This window comes from Diabrotica virgifera, chromosome 5, assembly GCF_917563875.1.
Source record: "Diabrotica virgifera virgifera chromosome 5, PGI_DIABVI_V3a".
Taxonomy (NCBI): Eukaryota; Metazoa; Arthropoda; class Insecta; order Coleoptera; family Chrysomelidae; genus Diabrotica; species Diabrotica virgifera.
Window position 1 is genome coordinate 8,877,708 of NC_065447.1, and position 15,661 is coordinate 8,893,368.

At 31.6% G+C, this 15,661-nt stretch overlaps 2 protein-coding genes across 4 annotated transcripts in view; both read left to right on the forward strand.

The window, feature by feature from the left end:
• LOC114338119 (GTP-binding protein Rhes) overlaps positions 1–15,661 on the forward strand; it is a 108,289-nt gene that overhangs the window by 54,331 nt on the left and 38,297 nt on the right. For all 3 annotated transcript variants that reach the window (XM_050651275.1, XM_050651274.1, XM_050651273.1), the window contains one exon: positions 12,391–12,585. In XM_050651275.1, coding sequence (XP_050507232.1) covers positions 12,391–12,585 — 195 coding nt within the window. The remainder of the gene's footprint in view (positions 1–12,390; positions 12,586–15,661) is intronic.
• LOC126884927 (uncharacterized) lies at positions 745–1,703 on the forward strand. The gene is made up of 2 exons (XM_050651278.1): positions 745–966; positions 1,160–1,703. The coding sequence occupies exon 2, from the start codon at positions 1,166–1,168 to the stop codon at positions 1,478–1,480; it is 315 nt and encodes a 104-aa protein (XP_050507235.1). The 5' UTR covers positions 745–966; positions 1,160–1,165; the 3' UTR covers positions 1,481–1,703.

The window sequence follows — 15,661 nt, forward strand, 5'->3', positions numbered from 1 at the left end:
AGGGCGTATTTTTAAAGATATAAGGGCTTTTCCTAGCAAGCTTGGCTAGCCCTAGACCTGGCTCCTCCATCAAATTTTTAAATATTCCCAATTTCGCCCCTTCGCCAAACTTTTAAATATTCCGGTATTAACATCATTATCATTATTATATATAATAAAACTAAGTTGATAAAATGTGTGTGCCGATAAAACTTAAAAAGGATTCCCGATACGATAAAGGGACTTTATCGTAGCCCTTTATCCCCCCTCGAACAAGTAAGTTCCCGTTTTAACTTAAAGGGCATATTTTTAAAGATATAAGGGCTTTTCCAATTCCTCAACTTGAAAATTAAGTGAAGTAGTGGCGCCATCTGTTGTCGAGTAGTTGAACTCCATTCAGAACAACGATTATTTGAGTTGCGTTTCGAATGGCGCTGCGGGCAATTACAGCATGTGTAGCAATGACGCGAAATTTGAAATTCCAATTTCAACAAAGTCTTAAATTACATTTGTTTCTATAATAAAGTTATTAAATTTTGTGTATTTATACAGCATTAAGTAGCTTTTATTTTGGAGTTGAAGCGAGATAAGTTTAGTTATTCAAATTATTAATTATTAATTCTGAAAATATTTAAAAATTTAAGTTTTCAAATTTCGCGCCTTTACTACTTATGCTATAGCTGCAGAACTTATTGTTACGGCGGACAATAATGTCGAGTACATTCTAGAATGTGTAAAAGAAAATACTCTCGAACTTTTCCGAATATGCTAGAGCCTAGCACTCTGAATATATAAGGGCCCGGTATCACCCGCCAGAGTTAGTTCGATTTGAAAAGCGATTGCGAAAGGAACTGAAAGAAGTTATCTGTGAGCATTTATTTTGAAGTATCACGTGTCAGTATTTTTAATAGTGTGTTTAATTAATTCTCGATTTTGAAGCCGAGAAGAAAAAAGTCGTCTGTGAGCCTTTATTGTGAAATATCAAATGTAAGTATTTTTAACCGACTTCAGAAAAAGGAAGTTCTCAGTTTGATTATTAATTATTTATATTAATTATTTTTGAAAAAATAATTATTTTTGAAAAGATAATTAATAATGTATTTAATTAATTCTAATGGTTGTTTTTCTTTTTCTTTTAATTGTTTGTCTATAAAATGTTTATTTAATTTATATTTTACAGAATACAATGCCTAGACGTAAAAAAGGAGGAGATCTTGCCAGTTCTGCAGCGAAACGGCGGAAACAAAAAGAACATAGAAGAAATGAAACGGAAGAAGAGCGCGAAGCACGTTTACAAAATCAACTAACTAGGATGAGAACTCTGAGAAGCACAAAAAATGAAGAAAGAAAAGAGAACGAAAGTATAGAAGAATCGAGAATTTTAAAAGATAATTTAACAAAGGAAGCATTCCACTACGAACCGACGAAAAAATATTACAATCATAAACATGTTGTGATCGGAAAAATGGATAACATTTTGCTAAAATACTTTTACAAATAGGTGAAGACACATATCCTACTAAGCAAACGACCGGCCTCATTGAACTCAATAGTGATTTCTGTAACATAGCCACTACTGAAAACGATCTAATCGACAAAATTTATCCAAATTTTGTTCAGAACTATACCAACGTAGAGTGGTTATTTCAAAGAGCAATTTTGGCTACTAAAAATAATGTTGTTGACGATATCAATTTTAATATTCTAAAGAAAATACCTGGTGAAGAGAGAATATAGAAATCGATGGACACGATGGTATCCAGCGAGGAAAGTGTCAACTTCCCCACAGAATTTCTGAACTCTTTACAAGTACCAGGAATGCCATTACACTGCCTTCGTCTGAAAATTGGATCTCCAATCATACTACTGAGAAATCTCAGCTCTCCAAAACTATGTAATGGAACGAGGATGATCGTAAAACAGCTATCGAATAATATTATTGAAGCTGAACTTATTTCTGGAAAGAACAAAGGACAAACAGTATTTATACCTAGAATAACACTGATCTCTTCTGAATTGCCATTTCAATTTAAAAGATTGCAATTTCGAATTAAATTAGCTTTTAGTTTTACAATTAACAAAGCGCAAGGACAAACTTTAAAATATTGTGGCATTAACCTCAAAGAACCCTGCTTCTCTCACGGTCAGCTATATGTAGCTTGCTCAAGGGTAGGAAATCCGAAAAATCTATATATGTATATACTCCAGACAATAAAATGAAAAACGTTGTTTATAAGCAAATAGTGTAAAAAATGTTTTCAATAAATTTTTTTACTATTAGGTCATAGTTTATTTTTTTATTGCAACTACCGCGTAATCTCATATCAACTCCCGGGCGAAGCCGGGTATTATAGCTAGTTTATTAATATTGAAACTTATGGTACAATTTGTTAATTTTTCTCTTGAAATACGCGATCAAAGTTGAAAACTTGGAAATATCAATGCCATCATAAAGAAAAACGGTGGATTTAATCATTGAATATTCTGAACAGAGGCTTCCAGGAGCTTTCAACTGCATATGTCTTTGAACGGAATATGCCAATAGAGTCTTTTCTTCGATTCTTAAATTCTTGCCTTCGCACCATTTTTTAAAACTTTGGTAGGTATTTTGATAACGGATTTTGGATTTTTCGGGAATAATTGCGGAACACCCTTCTTCCCAAGCCCGTTCAATTTCTTCAAATTCACTTTCGCTCATATTTTAATTTATAATAATCAAAATTGTACTTAAAATTATTGACAACTAAATAAAAACTCAATTCTCCATTGTTGTTATGCACCCTAGTTACTACCTAACAACCAAAGTATCTATCTTGATAAAATGAATGAAACTAGTCAATATGACGAAAATGTTTAATTTTATAATTTATAATGGTATCAATCGTGCAAAAAACGTTATACGCAGTGAGCTCGTAGGTAGAGGGGATAATGAAAAATTTGCGAGCGCCAGTAGTGACAAGTTTGTAAACCTTTACTGGAAATTTGCTTTTTGACGTTCTGCATTAAGAGTTGCATATTATAGCTTTTAAATGTCTCACAAAAGTTGTTGTATTAAAGAGTGTCTAAATACTGGTTACAATAGTAACTGTGTATTCTACAACTTTCCTGTCGCTAAGCATAAGGTGATTTAACGACAAAAATGGATTGATGCAATTATAAAAAAGTAAGTAAACACAATTTTAAATTTAAAACGGTAGAAAAGGAGCTAAAGGATCAGTTAGCACACTCTCGAATTTTGACGGTTTTAATTTTACAATCCAATCCTGAAACAAAATTTGAATGCGTGAAGATAACGACCAATCACAGCAAACGTAGGATGCCGTTAACTGTCATTCATAAGTTAACATTTAAGAAGTATTATACTATAATTATATTAAGTTATTATACTTTTTTGTAGAATAAATTTTTTCTAATATTAGTTGTCAACATAAACGTCAAAACGATAAGCAAAACCTATGAATAATAAATTCTGTACTTACTGCTATTAATTATCGATTACAATCCAATTACTTCTTTACGTTGTAAATATTACACGATAAGAATTAAATAATAAGATTGAAACAACTATTACTTGCTTTTCTACTGTCCTCTTTAAAATTCCGGCCGAAATAGGAACACTAGTCAACCGTTAGATGGCAATAGCAGCCATACCAGCGAAACTCTTTCCAGAAAATTTCCGGTAAAAGTTATACTAGTAATCCTGTAGGTAGGTGGCGATACCAGCGAAGCTCGGAGCGGATAAGCATGTCAAACGTTAAGGGTAACCTATCTCCAAACAATTGCCTTCGATCGGTATAAAACCCTTACCGTTCTCCATACTTAATATACTATTTTACTCAGAATGACCCAACGAATCTTAAAAAGAACTTTTTTTAGATTTTTTTGATCTAAAAGATACATTTTTGAGAATCGTCAAATCAACATATTTCACCCCTGCTACCCTTGTTAGCTACCACAAATAGAAGTTGTTGTAAGGATAAAAGTTTGACGTCCCTTCATAATGAAACTACTCACGAAAAATTAGCTTGTTAGTAATGTAATACATGGTGAAAATGGGCCTGGAATCACGGACTAAATTTCTTAATTTTTATAAAATAAATCAAAATATTTTGATACATACATATAAAATTTCAGGAAATAAAATTTTTTGTGTATCGTACCTGAATAAAACGAAAGAATACTTTATATACATACGAAAGTAAATGTTTTCTATCGATTTCTCTGTACACTTATAATAACTTTGAATTATATAACAAGGCGATTTACGGTAGTCTCAAGAGGAATAACTTGCTAACAAATTTCGTCAACTTTGGAAAGCATTCGAGACATTACCAATCGATTTGATAACAAAAGGCTTTATTGGCAAATCAGTTTACCTTTATTTACGAAAAATATTTAAAACGCTTTTCTTGAATCGAGGATACGGGAATGAATACAAAGAAAGGTTGAAGTTTGAAATATAATTGACAATAAAATCCCTTATGAGTATATGAAAAAGTACGACGATAAAATAATATTTCGAAAATAAAGAAAATATTGTTAAGGAATGGTAGTTTTAAGATTCATTTCTACTTTACACACTCATATTAAAACCTTTTTATATACTTGGCTTGGTTGGTGTCACGGACTCCGTAAATTTTTTAATCCGTTTTAAAAATAGTTCTAGGCTATCTAGACACCTGAAATTTTCAGGATAGCTTAGAACTAGCTAACAATGCAATAACTGCTATTATACAGGGTGATTAATTATTAGTGGGGTGAAGCTCCGTAGATCCGTTATAGTAATGTATAGCGATAAAACTTAATAACAAAAATTGTAGCGAACTTTGAGCTTCACATTACAAAATTAGTTAGAATGTTACAGGGTGTTCGATAACATAGTGGCAGACCAAACTTATGTTTTTTTTGAAGTTATACTTCTTTAGGCGCAATTTCATTGAGGGTGAAATTTTATTAATCTGCGCGCATGCGCACACAGGCAGTATGGAGTTCGTTACTAAATGTTTTAATTTATGTATTTATCAGTCCAGAAAAGGTGTGGAAAGAATATATTAGTGTTTTTAAATATATTTTTCTACAAACGTGTTAAAAATGCAATTTATAACACTCCATAGGAGCGTTAAAAATGATACTTTAAAGCACCGGTGCTTTAAAAATTTTAAGGCACTGCAGTTAAAAGTGAATTGTCAAATCGTGAAACGTCAAAATATTTATATTTCATTTATTAACATTAATAGATATTAATATTACAACTTGCGCAATTTGAAAAAGGTGGTTTAAAAGGTTTTTTAAAATTTAATTTAAACTGAATTGCATTTTTAACACGTTTGTAGAAAAAACTATTAAAATTTGTTAGAATATACAAAAATAAAAGTAGATGTTATTCTGATTTACCTACGTATTGACAGTATAGGCAGTTTTGATGTAATGTCAAGAAAAATATAAAAATGAAATGTCAGTCAAGTTCAAGTAAAAGTTTTTGTAGGTATTGTCTTGTAATTGAGAATGAATAAATTATAATTGTTAATATACTTATAAGACGTTTGTAGAAAAAATATTGTATGATATAGGTACGTGTTAAAAAGTACATTTTTAAGGCACTCATATGAATTGCAGAATGAGCGAAGCGAATCTTTCACACGAAAATTTCACATACGTGCCTTAAAATTGTACTTTTAACAATTATATCATAAATAACTATTATTATAATTTTTGTGTATTTGTACTTGTCTACCTCGGGAATAAGATAATAGGTAATATTTAAAGTACATATTTTATAACTCACTTCGTCTGTTTATCACTATGTCTGCGAAATCTTGTAGCCTGGATAATCGAAAGGGTATAGCTCTGTGGTAGAGCGTTGGACTAGAGATCAAGAGGACCCCGGTTCAAATCTTAGTGTTTTCTAATCTCTTTTTAATTTTTGGTATTGTTTTAGTAAAAATGTTTGGAAAGTAGTAAGTAAAAATTAATTTAATCTTAAAAAAAAAATACAAATAAACTGTCCGAAAGTATATTTATTTCATTGAAATCATATTTAGAAGTATAACTTCTTCGGTGCGTACAAAGTACACACACATTCTTTGTTTTTAATGGAACACCCTATATTTTATTATATATTTGATATCTTCGTAACTTTTCGATTACAAACGCGTAAAGGTTTGTTATGTTATACGGGGTATTTACAAAGTTATAACCAATTTTATATGAAAACCATAACAAGTTTAACTACCTGTATAAATAAAAGCAAGCACAAAGTCAATGGTTTATTGACGTCATATTTTTTTATTTATTGTCAAAATTTTCGTAAATGTTTGTTTTGCTAATTTTCTTTATATTGAATACAGGGTGAGTCAAAACGCAAGTACATCATTTTCTCAATAATTTTAAATATAACACCCTGTATTTTATATCATTATCGAAAAGTACTATTACCATACTATAATTTATTTTTGTATAACATTCTCTATGTGTAAATTTATTAGTTTTCGAGATATTTTAATTTTCCAGAACAAAATTATTAATAATTATGGGTCTAAATCTTTCCAAATTTTAAGTAAGCCATGACTGAATAATTGTCTAAAACTTACAATTTACGATTACTGATTATCAATCTGTAATCAAAGTTGGCTACAATTTTTGTTATTAACTTTAATTACTATCTATTTCTTATCTTATAATGGATCTACAAAGCTTTACTGACCAATCAAACTGTATGGATAAATCGATATTTTTTTAATTTCAAACTAATTTAAAAATGTGACTAATGCAATGATATTTTAAAGTACGTTAATAAATCGATATCTACAAATTGATGATGCCTCAGTGGCATTAGACTGCAGATCGAGAGGTCCCCAGTTGGAACACGGCTGTTGCGTATCTTTTTTTAATTGTTTCAATAAATAATTAAAACTTTATATACTTAAAACTATATATACCATTTTAAACAACAGTGGTATTTAAAAAAATACTATTTTATACTAGTGTCATTTTTGGAATAATATTATAAATAACAGTTAATACACCTACTAATAATTCATATTTTATAAGTTAATTATTCTTTCCAAATATGTTGTGTCCTACATAATATGTACATGTACAATAACAAAACCGTGATATTATAAAAAGTACTTTTTCTACTCTATGTCATATTATGTATAAGTTTTTAGTTTGTGAAAACTGTCATTATAGATAGCAGTGCGTGAAGAGTTTAAAGTGTGCGTGAAGTAACAATGTATTTTAAATGGGATTTAGGTACTTTTTCTTACACTTTGAATGGATTTATTGGTACACTTTCATATAATCAAATATCCTTAAATTTCACGTTGTCATGGTGATGACAATATGAGCAATGACTTACAACAAAATTTTTGACAGTGTTGTGGTTTGAAAGTAGTTAGGATTTTTAAATGTCAAAGTTCTAAAAATTGTAGAATAGAAATGAATTCCAGTGACGAAGAGTTACCGTTTTTATATTTGTTTATCGTAGATAAAATATTGTATGAAACTGTGCGTGAAGTACTTTTTGCGAACTTACGCGATTTATAGCACTCGCTCCGTTGTCGCTCGTGCTCTAAATATCGCGTGCGTTCGCAAAAAGCATACTTCACGAACTGTTTCATAAATAACTATTTTTATTAGAGTGTAAATTTTGGAATTTTAAGCATTTTATCCTTAAATCATTTATCGTGAAATTATTTTATATTCTTTCCTATAAATAATAAAAAGGTTTAATTATAAGAAAGTTCGTTTTTATAAAAGTGTAATTATTTAATACCAGATGTTCTTAAAAGCAATATATTTAATATAATTCCAAAATTGAAACGTTGTAGCACATGGACTAAAATATATTAGTCAAGAATAGTTTAAAAAAATATTGAAGTCTTTTTTAAAAGGTATATTTAAAAGACCGTCGGTCTTGACAGTCCAGTTAGCTGAGGCGCAGTTGATCGACAAGTTTAGTGGATTTGCGATTTGCGATCGCTGGTTTGAGCCTCAGCTAGGTCATGAAATTAATAAAAGACCAACGCCGCAGTATAAAACTCAATAGAGTCTACGACTTGGTCTGGAATAAACTGGCGTCTGATCGGCCTATGGAGGAGCGGTACGGCAAGGGATAAGGGCATGCGGCTTAGTGGTACTTCTCCATAGATCCCTACCGAAGGGCGTTGACGCCTAAGAACGGTGTATATTATATTTAAAGGACCCCCAATAAGGGTTACATCACATACACAAAACGTTTTCGGATTAATAAATAATCCATCATCAGTGTTAAAAAGCCAATAACATGCATGCGTGAGCCACCAAAAAGTTATGGGTAAAAACCCTTTAAAAATTGCAAGATCTTAACTTAATGATACTCTATATTGTGAATAAAATCGATGGATGTTACAAATATTCCTGGATATTACCCAGGGCAACACAGGACTCTGTGTTGAGTCTATCTCAGAGTTCTGTGTTGCCCTGGGTAATATCCAGGAATATTTGCAACATTTATCGATTTTATTCATAATATATACTATATATAGTATCATTTAAGATCTTGCAACTTTTAAAGGGTTTTTACCCATAACTTTTTAGTGACTTACGCATGAATGCTATTGGCTTTTTAACACTGATGATGGATTATTTGTTAATCCGAAAACGTTTTGTTTATATGATGTGACCCTTATTGGAGTCTTTTAAATGTACCTTTTACAAAGGATCCAGTATTTTTTGTGATTTATGGTATACAGCCGGCTACAGGAATTTTATTTTCCTCGTGGATTTTTTAAGAATAGTTTAGTTCAAATTTCAACTATTTCTTCTTCTTCATGTACCATGTTTTTTTAGAACGTTGGTTAGCATCATAGCTATCTTAAATTTTATTCACTGCCACCCTAAATAGCATGCTTGTATCAACCCCATACCAATCTCGCAAGTTCTTCAGCCATAAGGTTCTTCTTCCTCCTGGACTGCGTTTGCCTGCTATTTTTCCTTGTATAATATTTTGTAGCAACCAAAGAACCAATAAGATGCAAATTGGAGTTAGACAATCAAATTATACAACAGTAATGACTAATGACTTTCAAATACTTGGGAATTAATTTATCAGCCGACAAAATTATCGAAGAAGAGGTAAAAAATCACATAACTAAAGCCAGTAGAACAGTCAGATGCCTAAACGACACAATTTAGAAATACAAATATCTAAGAGTGGAAACAAAGGCCCGAATATACAGTTATGACTTACACAGTCGAAACAAGACCAGACACAAGCAAAACACAAAGACATCTGGAGGCCAACAAAATGATGATCTTAAGAAGGATTGCTGGAAAAGGACTACAGGAGAGGGTAAGAAGAGAGGAATCAGACGCATATATGTGGGGTAGACAATATAAATACCTGGTAAAGAACAGAATAGAGGAGTGGAATTAACGCATAATCAAGGATAGTAAGAATAGCCAGGGACAAGTCACTGTTAGGCATAAGAAGTATATGACCAATGAAAAGATGGAACGACAATTTGGGGGGGGGGATAAGGCACCGTTAAAGAAATACAGGCAGTACTGCCTATATAAATGAAAAAGAAGCTGTTCAAAAATGGTGAAGGCGGCGGTATGCAGGCGCATCCACCATTTAATTGTAGTTGGAAGGTGTGAATCTACAATTTCTGAAGTTTTTTTGTGAAAATAAATAAATAATCCGAATAATAATAATCCCATAAAAATGTCATGAAGTTGAGGATACGTATGATAGTTGCACAAGTGCACATTATATTAAGATAAGTAGAGCTGTACAAGCGTTGAAGTAGTTTTTATCATAATGAACTTTGTGAAATAACACATTATATTTTTGAAAAAGGTTCAAGATATACATTTACATATACCCAGCCAATAAAGGGATTGAAACTCTGTCTACAGCTGCTCCAAACAGTTCGTTTGTGGTGCAAGCTAACCACTCTATTAAATTCCTCATCTAGGATATTCTTCTGCGACATGGATTATTTCGTTGCTTAACTTGAGGCTTAAGAAGAAGAAAAAAATGAATTAGGGAAGTATTTAAAGTAAAAGGGCGTTAAGAGCTATTGTTTTTCATTAGAATTTTCAATATTTTGAAGAAAAATACTTTCATAACTAAAAGAAGAAAAATATGAAGAAAACTACTAAACGATAATAATATGAGAGCTAAATTCCGAAAAGCCGCGAAAGTCGTAGGCCTGGATCCCGCATACAAAAAAAGTTTATTAATGCAAGCTCAAAATTTGTTAATAGCTTAACGATGTCTAGTCGGACAAACTTTGATGTACGGGAACACTGAAACAGGGAAAGTTTAAATTGTGGAACAGGTTACAGGTTTCGAACATCAGACTACGAAACCGTCCCATGTATTTTGTCGGACAGAACTTCCAATTGATTTGTTACCGATTTGTTAAACTCTCATGCAAAAATCAGACTGCTATTTACCACCAACATAATTCCTGTCATTTGACATGTTCTACGTGTCGATCTTATTAAAATGCCCAACATATTTGTAGGATAAACATTTTTCATATATTATTATATATTATTTATAATACAGTTTTCTATCGAATAAACTTAAAAACAACCTGCTAGTTTTCACAATTATAAACTTGTCAGGATGACACGTTCCACAATTAAAATCACGTTCATCAATTAAAACTTCCGCTGTTCCCATACATCAAAGTTTGTCGGACAAGACACCTTTAAGCTATCAACACATTTTCAGTTTGCTAACAATCAACTTTTTTTTGGTACGCGGGATCCAGGCCTAGTATTTATTGACAAAATTTAACCAATCTGAAATAGACAACCACAAAATTTTATTGGATCTATCTATAGTCTCACTAAAAGGGTCTGTTTTCACTATAATAGCAGTGCTCTTTGAACGCCGAAAACTCGATAACAGCGTAATTTGAGCGGCCGCGGCCGTGCTCTAACAAATAGAGTGGATGCGGTAGTTTTACAAGCATTCAAGTAATGAAACTATTGGACGTTTATATTTAATTCCCAAAAGGGTTTTCTCAATAAACGTCTTCAAAATCTGGAATAACTCCAAGAAATTAACGCACCACCTTAAAAATTGGTCATTTTTAATGTCTCGAATCTCCTAAACCTGCTGTCAGATTTAAGTGATTGTTTTAACAGGTTATAGCCTTATTCTCTAACAATATTACTGTAATAATATTTAAATATATATAATAATATTGTTGCTAGACAGGTAAATTGTCACTGTATACCTGGTGTACCAGTCAAACTGTGATTTTTTCTCAAAGTTCGCTTCAACCTGTGGAATATTCTAGCATTTATAAAATACTGAATTTAAAACCCAACTATAGCCTCATATTTTTTTAAGATTCTTTGTTTTATTCATTCACTTATTTTGGATAATAAAAAAGCTAGGTACTTTTACAACTAGCCTTGTTTTTCATCAATATAGAGCGTTTTTAAATAAGTATGGCAAACTTTAAGGGGTAATTCTGTATAAAAAAATAATGACAGTTTGCTTTATAAACATATTATGTTCACAAATGGTTCGTTTCCGAGAAAGGGAGTGTTCAAATTTTTAAACTGGTCATTTATCTATTGCTCTAAAATCGGTTAAGATATGCAAATGATATTTGGTGAGTTTTAGGAGGCAGTTATTGTGCAGTTTTTGACATACAATTAAGAATTTTATGTTCACCATTGGCGCACATAAGGGTCATATTACCCGTCTGCGCGCCAATGTTGAATATTAAATTCCTAATTTTATATCAAAAAATGCGCAATAACTGCCTCTTAAAACCCAGTAAATTTCATTAATATCTTAACCGGTTTTAGAGCAATAAATAAATCGTCAGTTTGTAAGAAAAATTTCAACACTTCCTCTCTGGGAAACGAAGAATCTGCGGACATATGTTTATAAAATAACTGTCATTATCTTTTCATGCAGAATTACCCATCAAAAGTTGCCATACTTATTTAAAAACACCCTGTATTGACGAAAAACAAGGCTAGCTGTTAAAGTACCGAACTTTTTTATTATCCAACACAAGCCAATGAATAAAAAAACAGAATATTACGAAAACATGATGGTACAGTTTGGTTTTCATTTCATTATTTTATAAATGCTAGAATATTCCACAGAGTCACGCGAACTTTGAGAAAAAATCACAGTTTGATTGGTACACCTGGTATATTATGACAATTTGCCTGTCTAGCAAAAATAATATTACAGCGATATTGTTAAAGAATAAGGTTACAACATTAAAAAATCACTTAAATCGGACAACAGGTTTATTAAATTTGTAGGTACATCAAAAATAACCCATGTGCGTTAATTTCTTGGAGAAGTCTAGATCGACGCTGTACTATAATACACCACCGTAATCGATTCTATTTTCAACTAAATTACATTTATTGTTTCAGGTTCATCAAGGGTTGGTAAAACCTGCCTTGTAGCAAGATTTCTAGGCCATAAGTATACAGACGGTTACACACCAACAATCGAAGACTTTCATAGAAAAATATATAGAATTAGGGGTGAGATATATCAACTAGACATTTTAGACACTTCGGGATTTCATCCCTTTCCTGCCATGAGAAGATTATCATTTTTAACAGGTAAGTTTTAACTTTTTAAAGTTGCTAAGGGTTGGCTGGTTCTTAATGATTCTGAGTTAGATTCGGACAAATTTCGATTGTCTTGCTGCTGATAATTCATTTTAAGGAAAATTACTAAATACTTAACAAAATGAAAATAAACGGTCTCGTTTTGCGAATCAGGTATCTTGCCATTCCTCGACACGTGTTTCAAGGCCTACCCGTTATCAAGAGAGCTTTGCAAGAAGACCGATTTGAATCAAAACGTCCATTCTTGCAAAGCTCTCTTGATAACGAGTAGACCTAGAAATACGTGTCGAGGGATGGCAGGAGACCCGATTTGAACCAAAACGAAAACCGTTTTGACCGTTTATTTTCATTTTGTTTTATACAGAGTGTAGTTTAGACGCGTATACATTTCAGAGTGCAGGTTGGACGCGATTCAGCACGTCCCACGCTTAAACCTGTAGCTCTAGAGCGGTTAGGTTTTGTGTTTTCAAAACTATAATTTTTAATATTAATCAAAAGATTATGCGTTAGAATAAAATAAGTTATTTAAAGCTAAAGGTCCGGAAAAGTATACTTTCGGTAGAGGTAGGTGGAAAAACCATTTTTAAGACTTTTGTAATCATTTTCAAAAAAGGACGATGTACTGTGGACTATAATAGAAGCTCTTTTACCACAATAATGTGTCTATTTATTACGAAACCCAATACCTACGTTCTGCTTTTCGTATCCCCTCTTGTGATTTAGGAATAGGCCAAGAGAGACTTACGTGTTCTATATTTAACAGGACGCTCTTAGGAAAAGCTGAAAAGCAGATCCTGAATAACAGAACGGTGTAGGAATGCGAGAATACTTCTGTTCTGTTACCATTCTAATGAGAGCTTATGCACTAGAGTTATCCTCCGGGAACAGGGAACAAGTAGTAGCATACAAAAGCGGCCGGATAGAAAGGACGTTGAAATTATATTATTTGTAGCTGGATTTAGAAGAAAATTAGGAAATATATAGAGTGAAAGGGATTTCGAATTTTCTGTAGCTGGTTAGGCTAAACAATTTTGATATAATGTATCTGTTTTAATATTTTTTTTACTTTATAAAACAAAAAATTATAGTATACATATTGTGTAGTACAAGAATAAAAAAAGAATGTGTGTGTACTTTGTACGCACGTAAGAAGTTATACTTCTACTACATATTATGTGATTTTTAAGACAATACCAAAAATTTAAAAAAATAAAAGGATAAAACGCACACAAACACATTGAAAAATGCCACAAAGAAAAAATGATTTCTGAACGATAATAATTGTTTGCAAAAATTTTAAATACGCATTTTCTGAAAAAAAAATTATATAACAAATATACTTAAATCATAAAATGCACAAAAAAAAAACAAAAAAATAAAAACTTGCATCGGGAATCGAACCCGTGAATTTCGGGGCGCTTTGATTCGTAATCGAAGCCTAGACTCACTCGTCCAATTCCACATTATTTGTCATGAGGAAAAATAGGGTAAGTGAACGTTTTACTGTTTGACAGTTGTTTTGAATATAATTAAATTATGTAGTTTAAATTTTGTGGAAGAAAATATTAAAATATAACAAAACAGTAAGAAAACAATATATTAGATGAAGATTGGTAGAACTTTTGTTGGTAATCAAATTAAGTATGTAAATCAAAGCATTACATACCTACTAGATAAATAAATCTACGCCAAAAAATCATAATTTAAAAATAAAAATCGGACCTAATTTGGGATTTCTCTCTAAAATCCCCATTCTTGAGAAAATAAATGTTCAGTAGAGCGTCGATTATCCGAACGTCGATCAACCGAACGACCGCTTATTCGAACTATCGACTCCCGCGTCCTGCACTCGAATACCGAGCAAGCGTTAGTAATTGACGCTTAAAATATCTTCAATTTTCTTCAATATTGTATCCAAAAATAATTATGTTGTTGCAAAGACTGCACTTTTTTGTTTAGTTGCTAGTTGTCATTATCAAAATATAAATAAATATGTAGGTATAAAAATATGGCTTTTATTCACTTGTGGATAAATATGTATGACTATAACAGGTTTAGGAAATTCGAGACATCTAACGTGTACAATTCAGCGAATGAGTCGATTTTTTCCTCTTAAGTGTATTTAATGATTACAAAAAAAATTGAACTTTTTAATTCACTAATGCCAGCGCACTATAGTTTAGCAAAATAACGTGTAAAAATTGTTTGCAGTTCTGCATTTGTATTTTTTCGTACAAAAAATCTAAGCTATGTATAACCTTTTAAAATTTTCATCAGGTCTCACATTTCGTAAAGTTTGCCGAAAGGATAAAACTTTTTATGAAAACTAAATGCTGCAAGGATACCATTCATCAAAAATTTATGTTCCCATTTACCCCAGCTCTTTTGAAAGTTAACCCGATTCTTCACGAACCCTTTCCCTAATCGCATTCAACGCTGAAGGTGGTCAAATGTTGACCTAAGCCGTTCAGGTAGTTTATAGGACAAGGGATCTCTACACAAACGTATTTTTTTATTTAGTTTTTTTTTGTAAATTTGTAAATAAAATAAAAATATCTTCAAAAGGATTTTACGAATCTATTTTATTTAAAGAGACGAAAAATAACATATAATATAACATAATGTATGCAAACGATATTGTTATTATCATACAGAAGAAAAAAGTCATGAAAGAAATGCTAGAAGAAATAAAAGATTTTGGAAAATATTAAAAATATTATTTAAAATAGGAAATATTGAATTTGAAAAAAAAAGGAGTATATTAGTACCAGTTTACAAAACAAGGGAGACATACAACAATGTACAAACTACAGGGCTATAAAACTACTTAGCCACACCATGAAAATATTTGATAGAGTAATTGATAGACGGATACGTGAAGAAACCGAAATATCCGATAATCAATGTGGCTTTATGCAAAGCACATCGACAACAGAAAGGCAATTGATGGAAAAATACAGGAATACAGAACCAAACGCTCATATGGTGTTTATTGATCTTAAGAAAGCAAATGATAGAATTCCTCGAGAGATTCTGTGGCGGGCACTCAATAAGAAAAGAGTGCCTG

Coding starts and splice junctions, on each gene's coding strand:
- LOC126884927 (XM_050651278.1), top strand. CDS start 1,166: ATGCCTAGACGTAAAAAAGGAGGAGATCTTGCCAGTTCTGCAGCGAAA.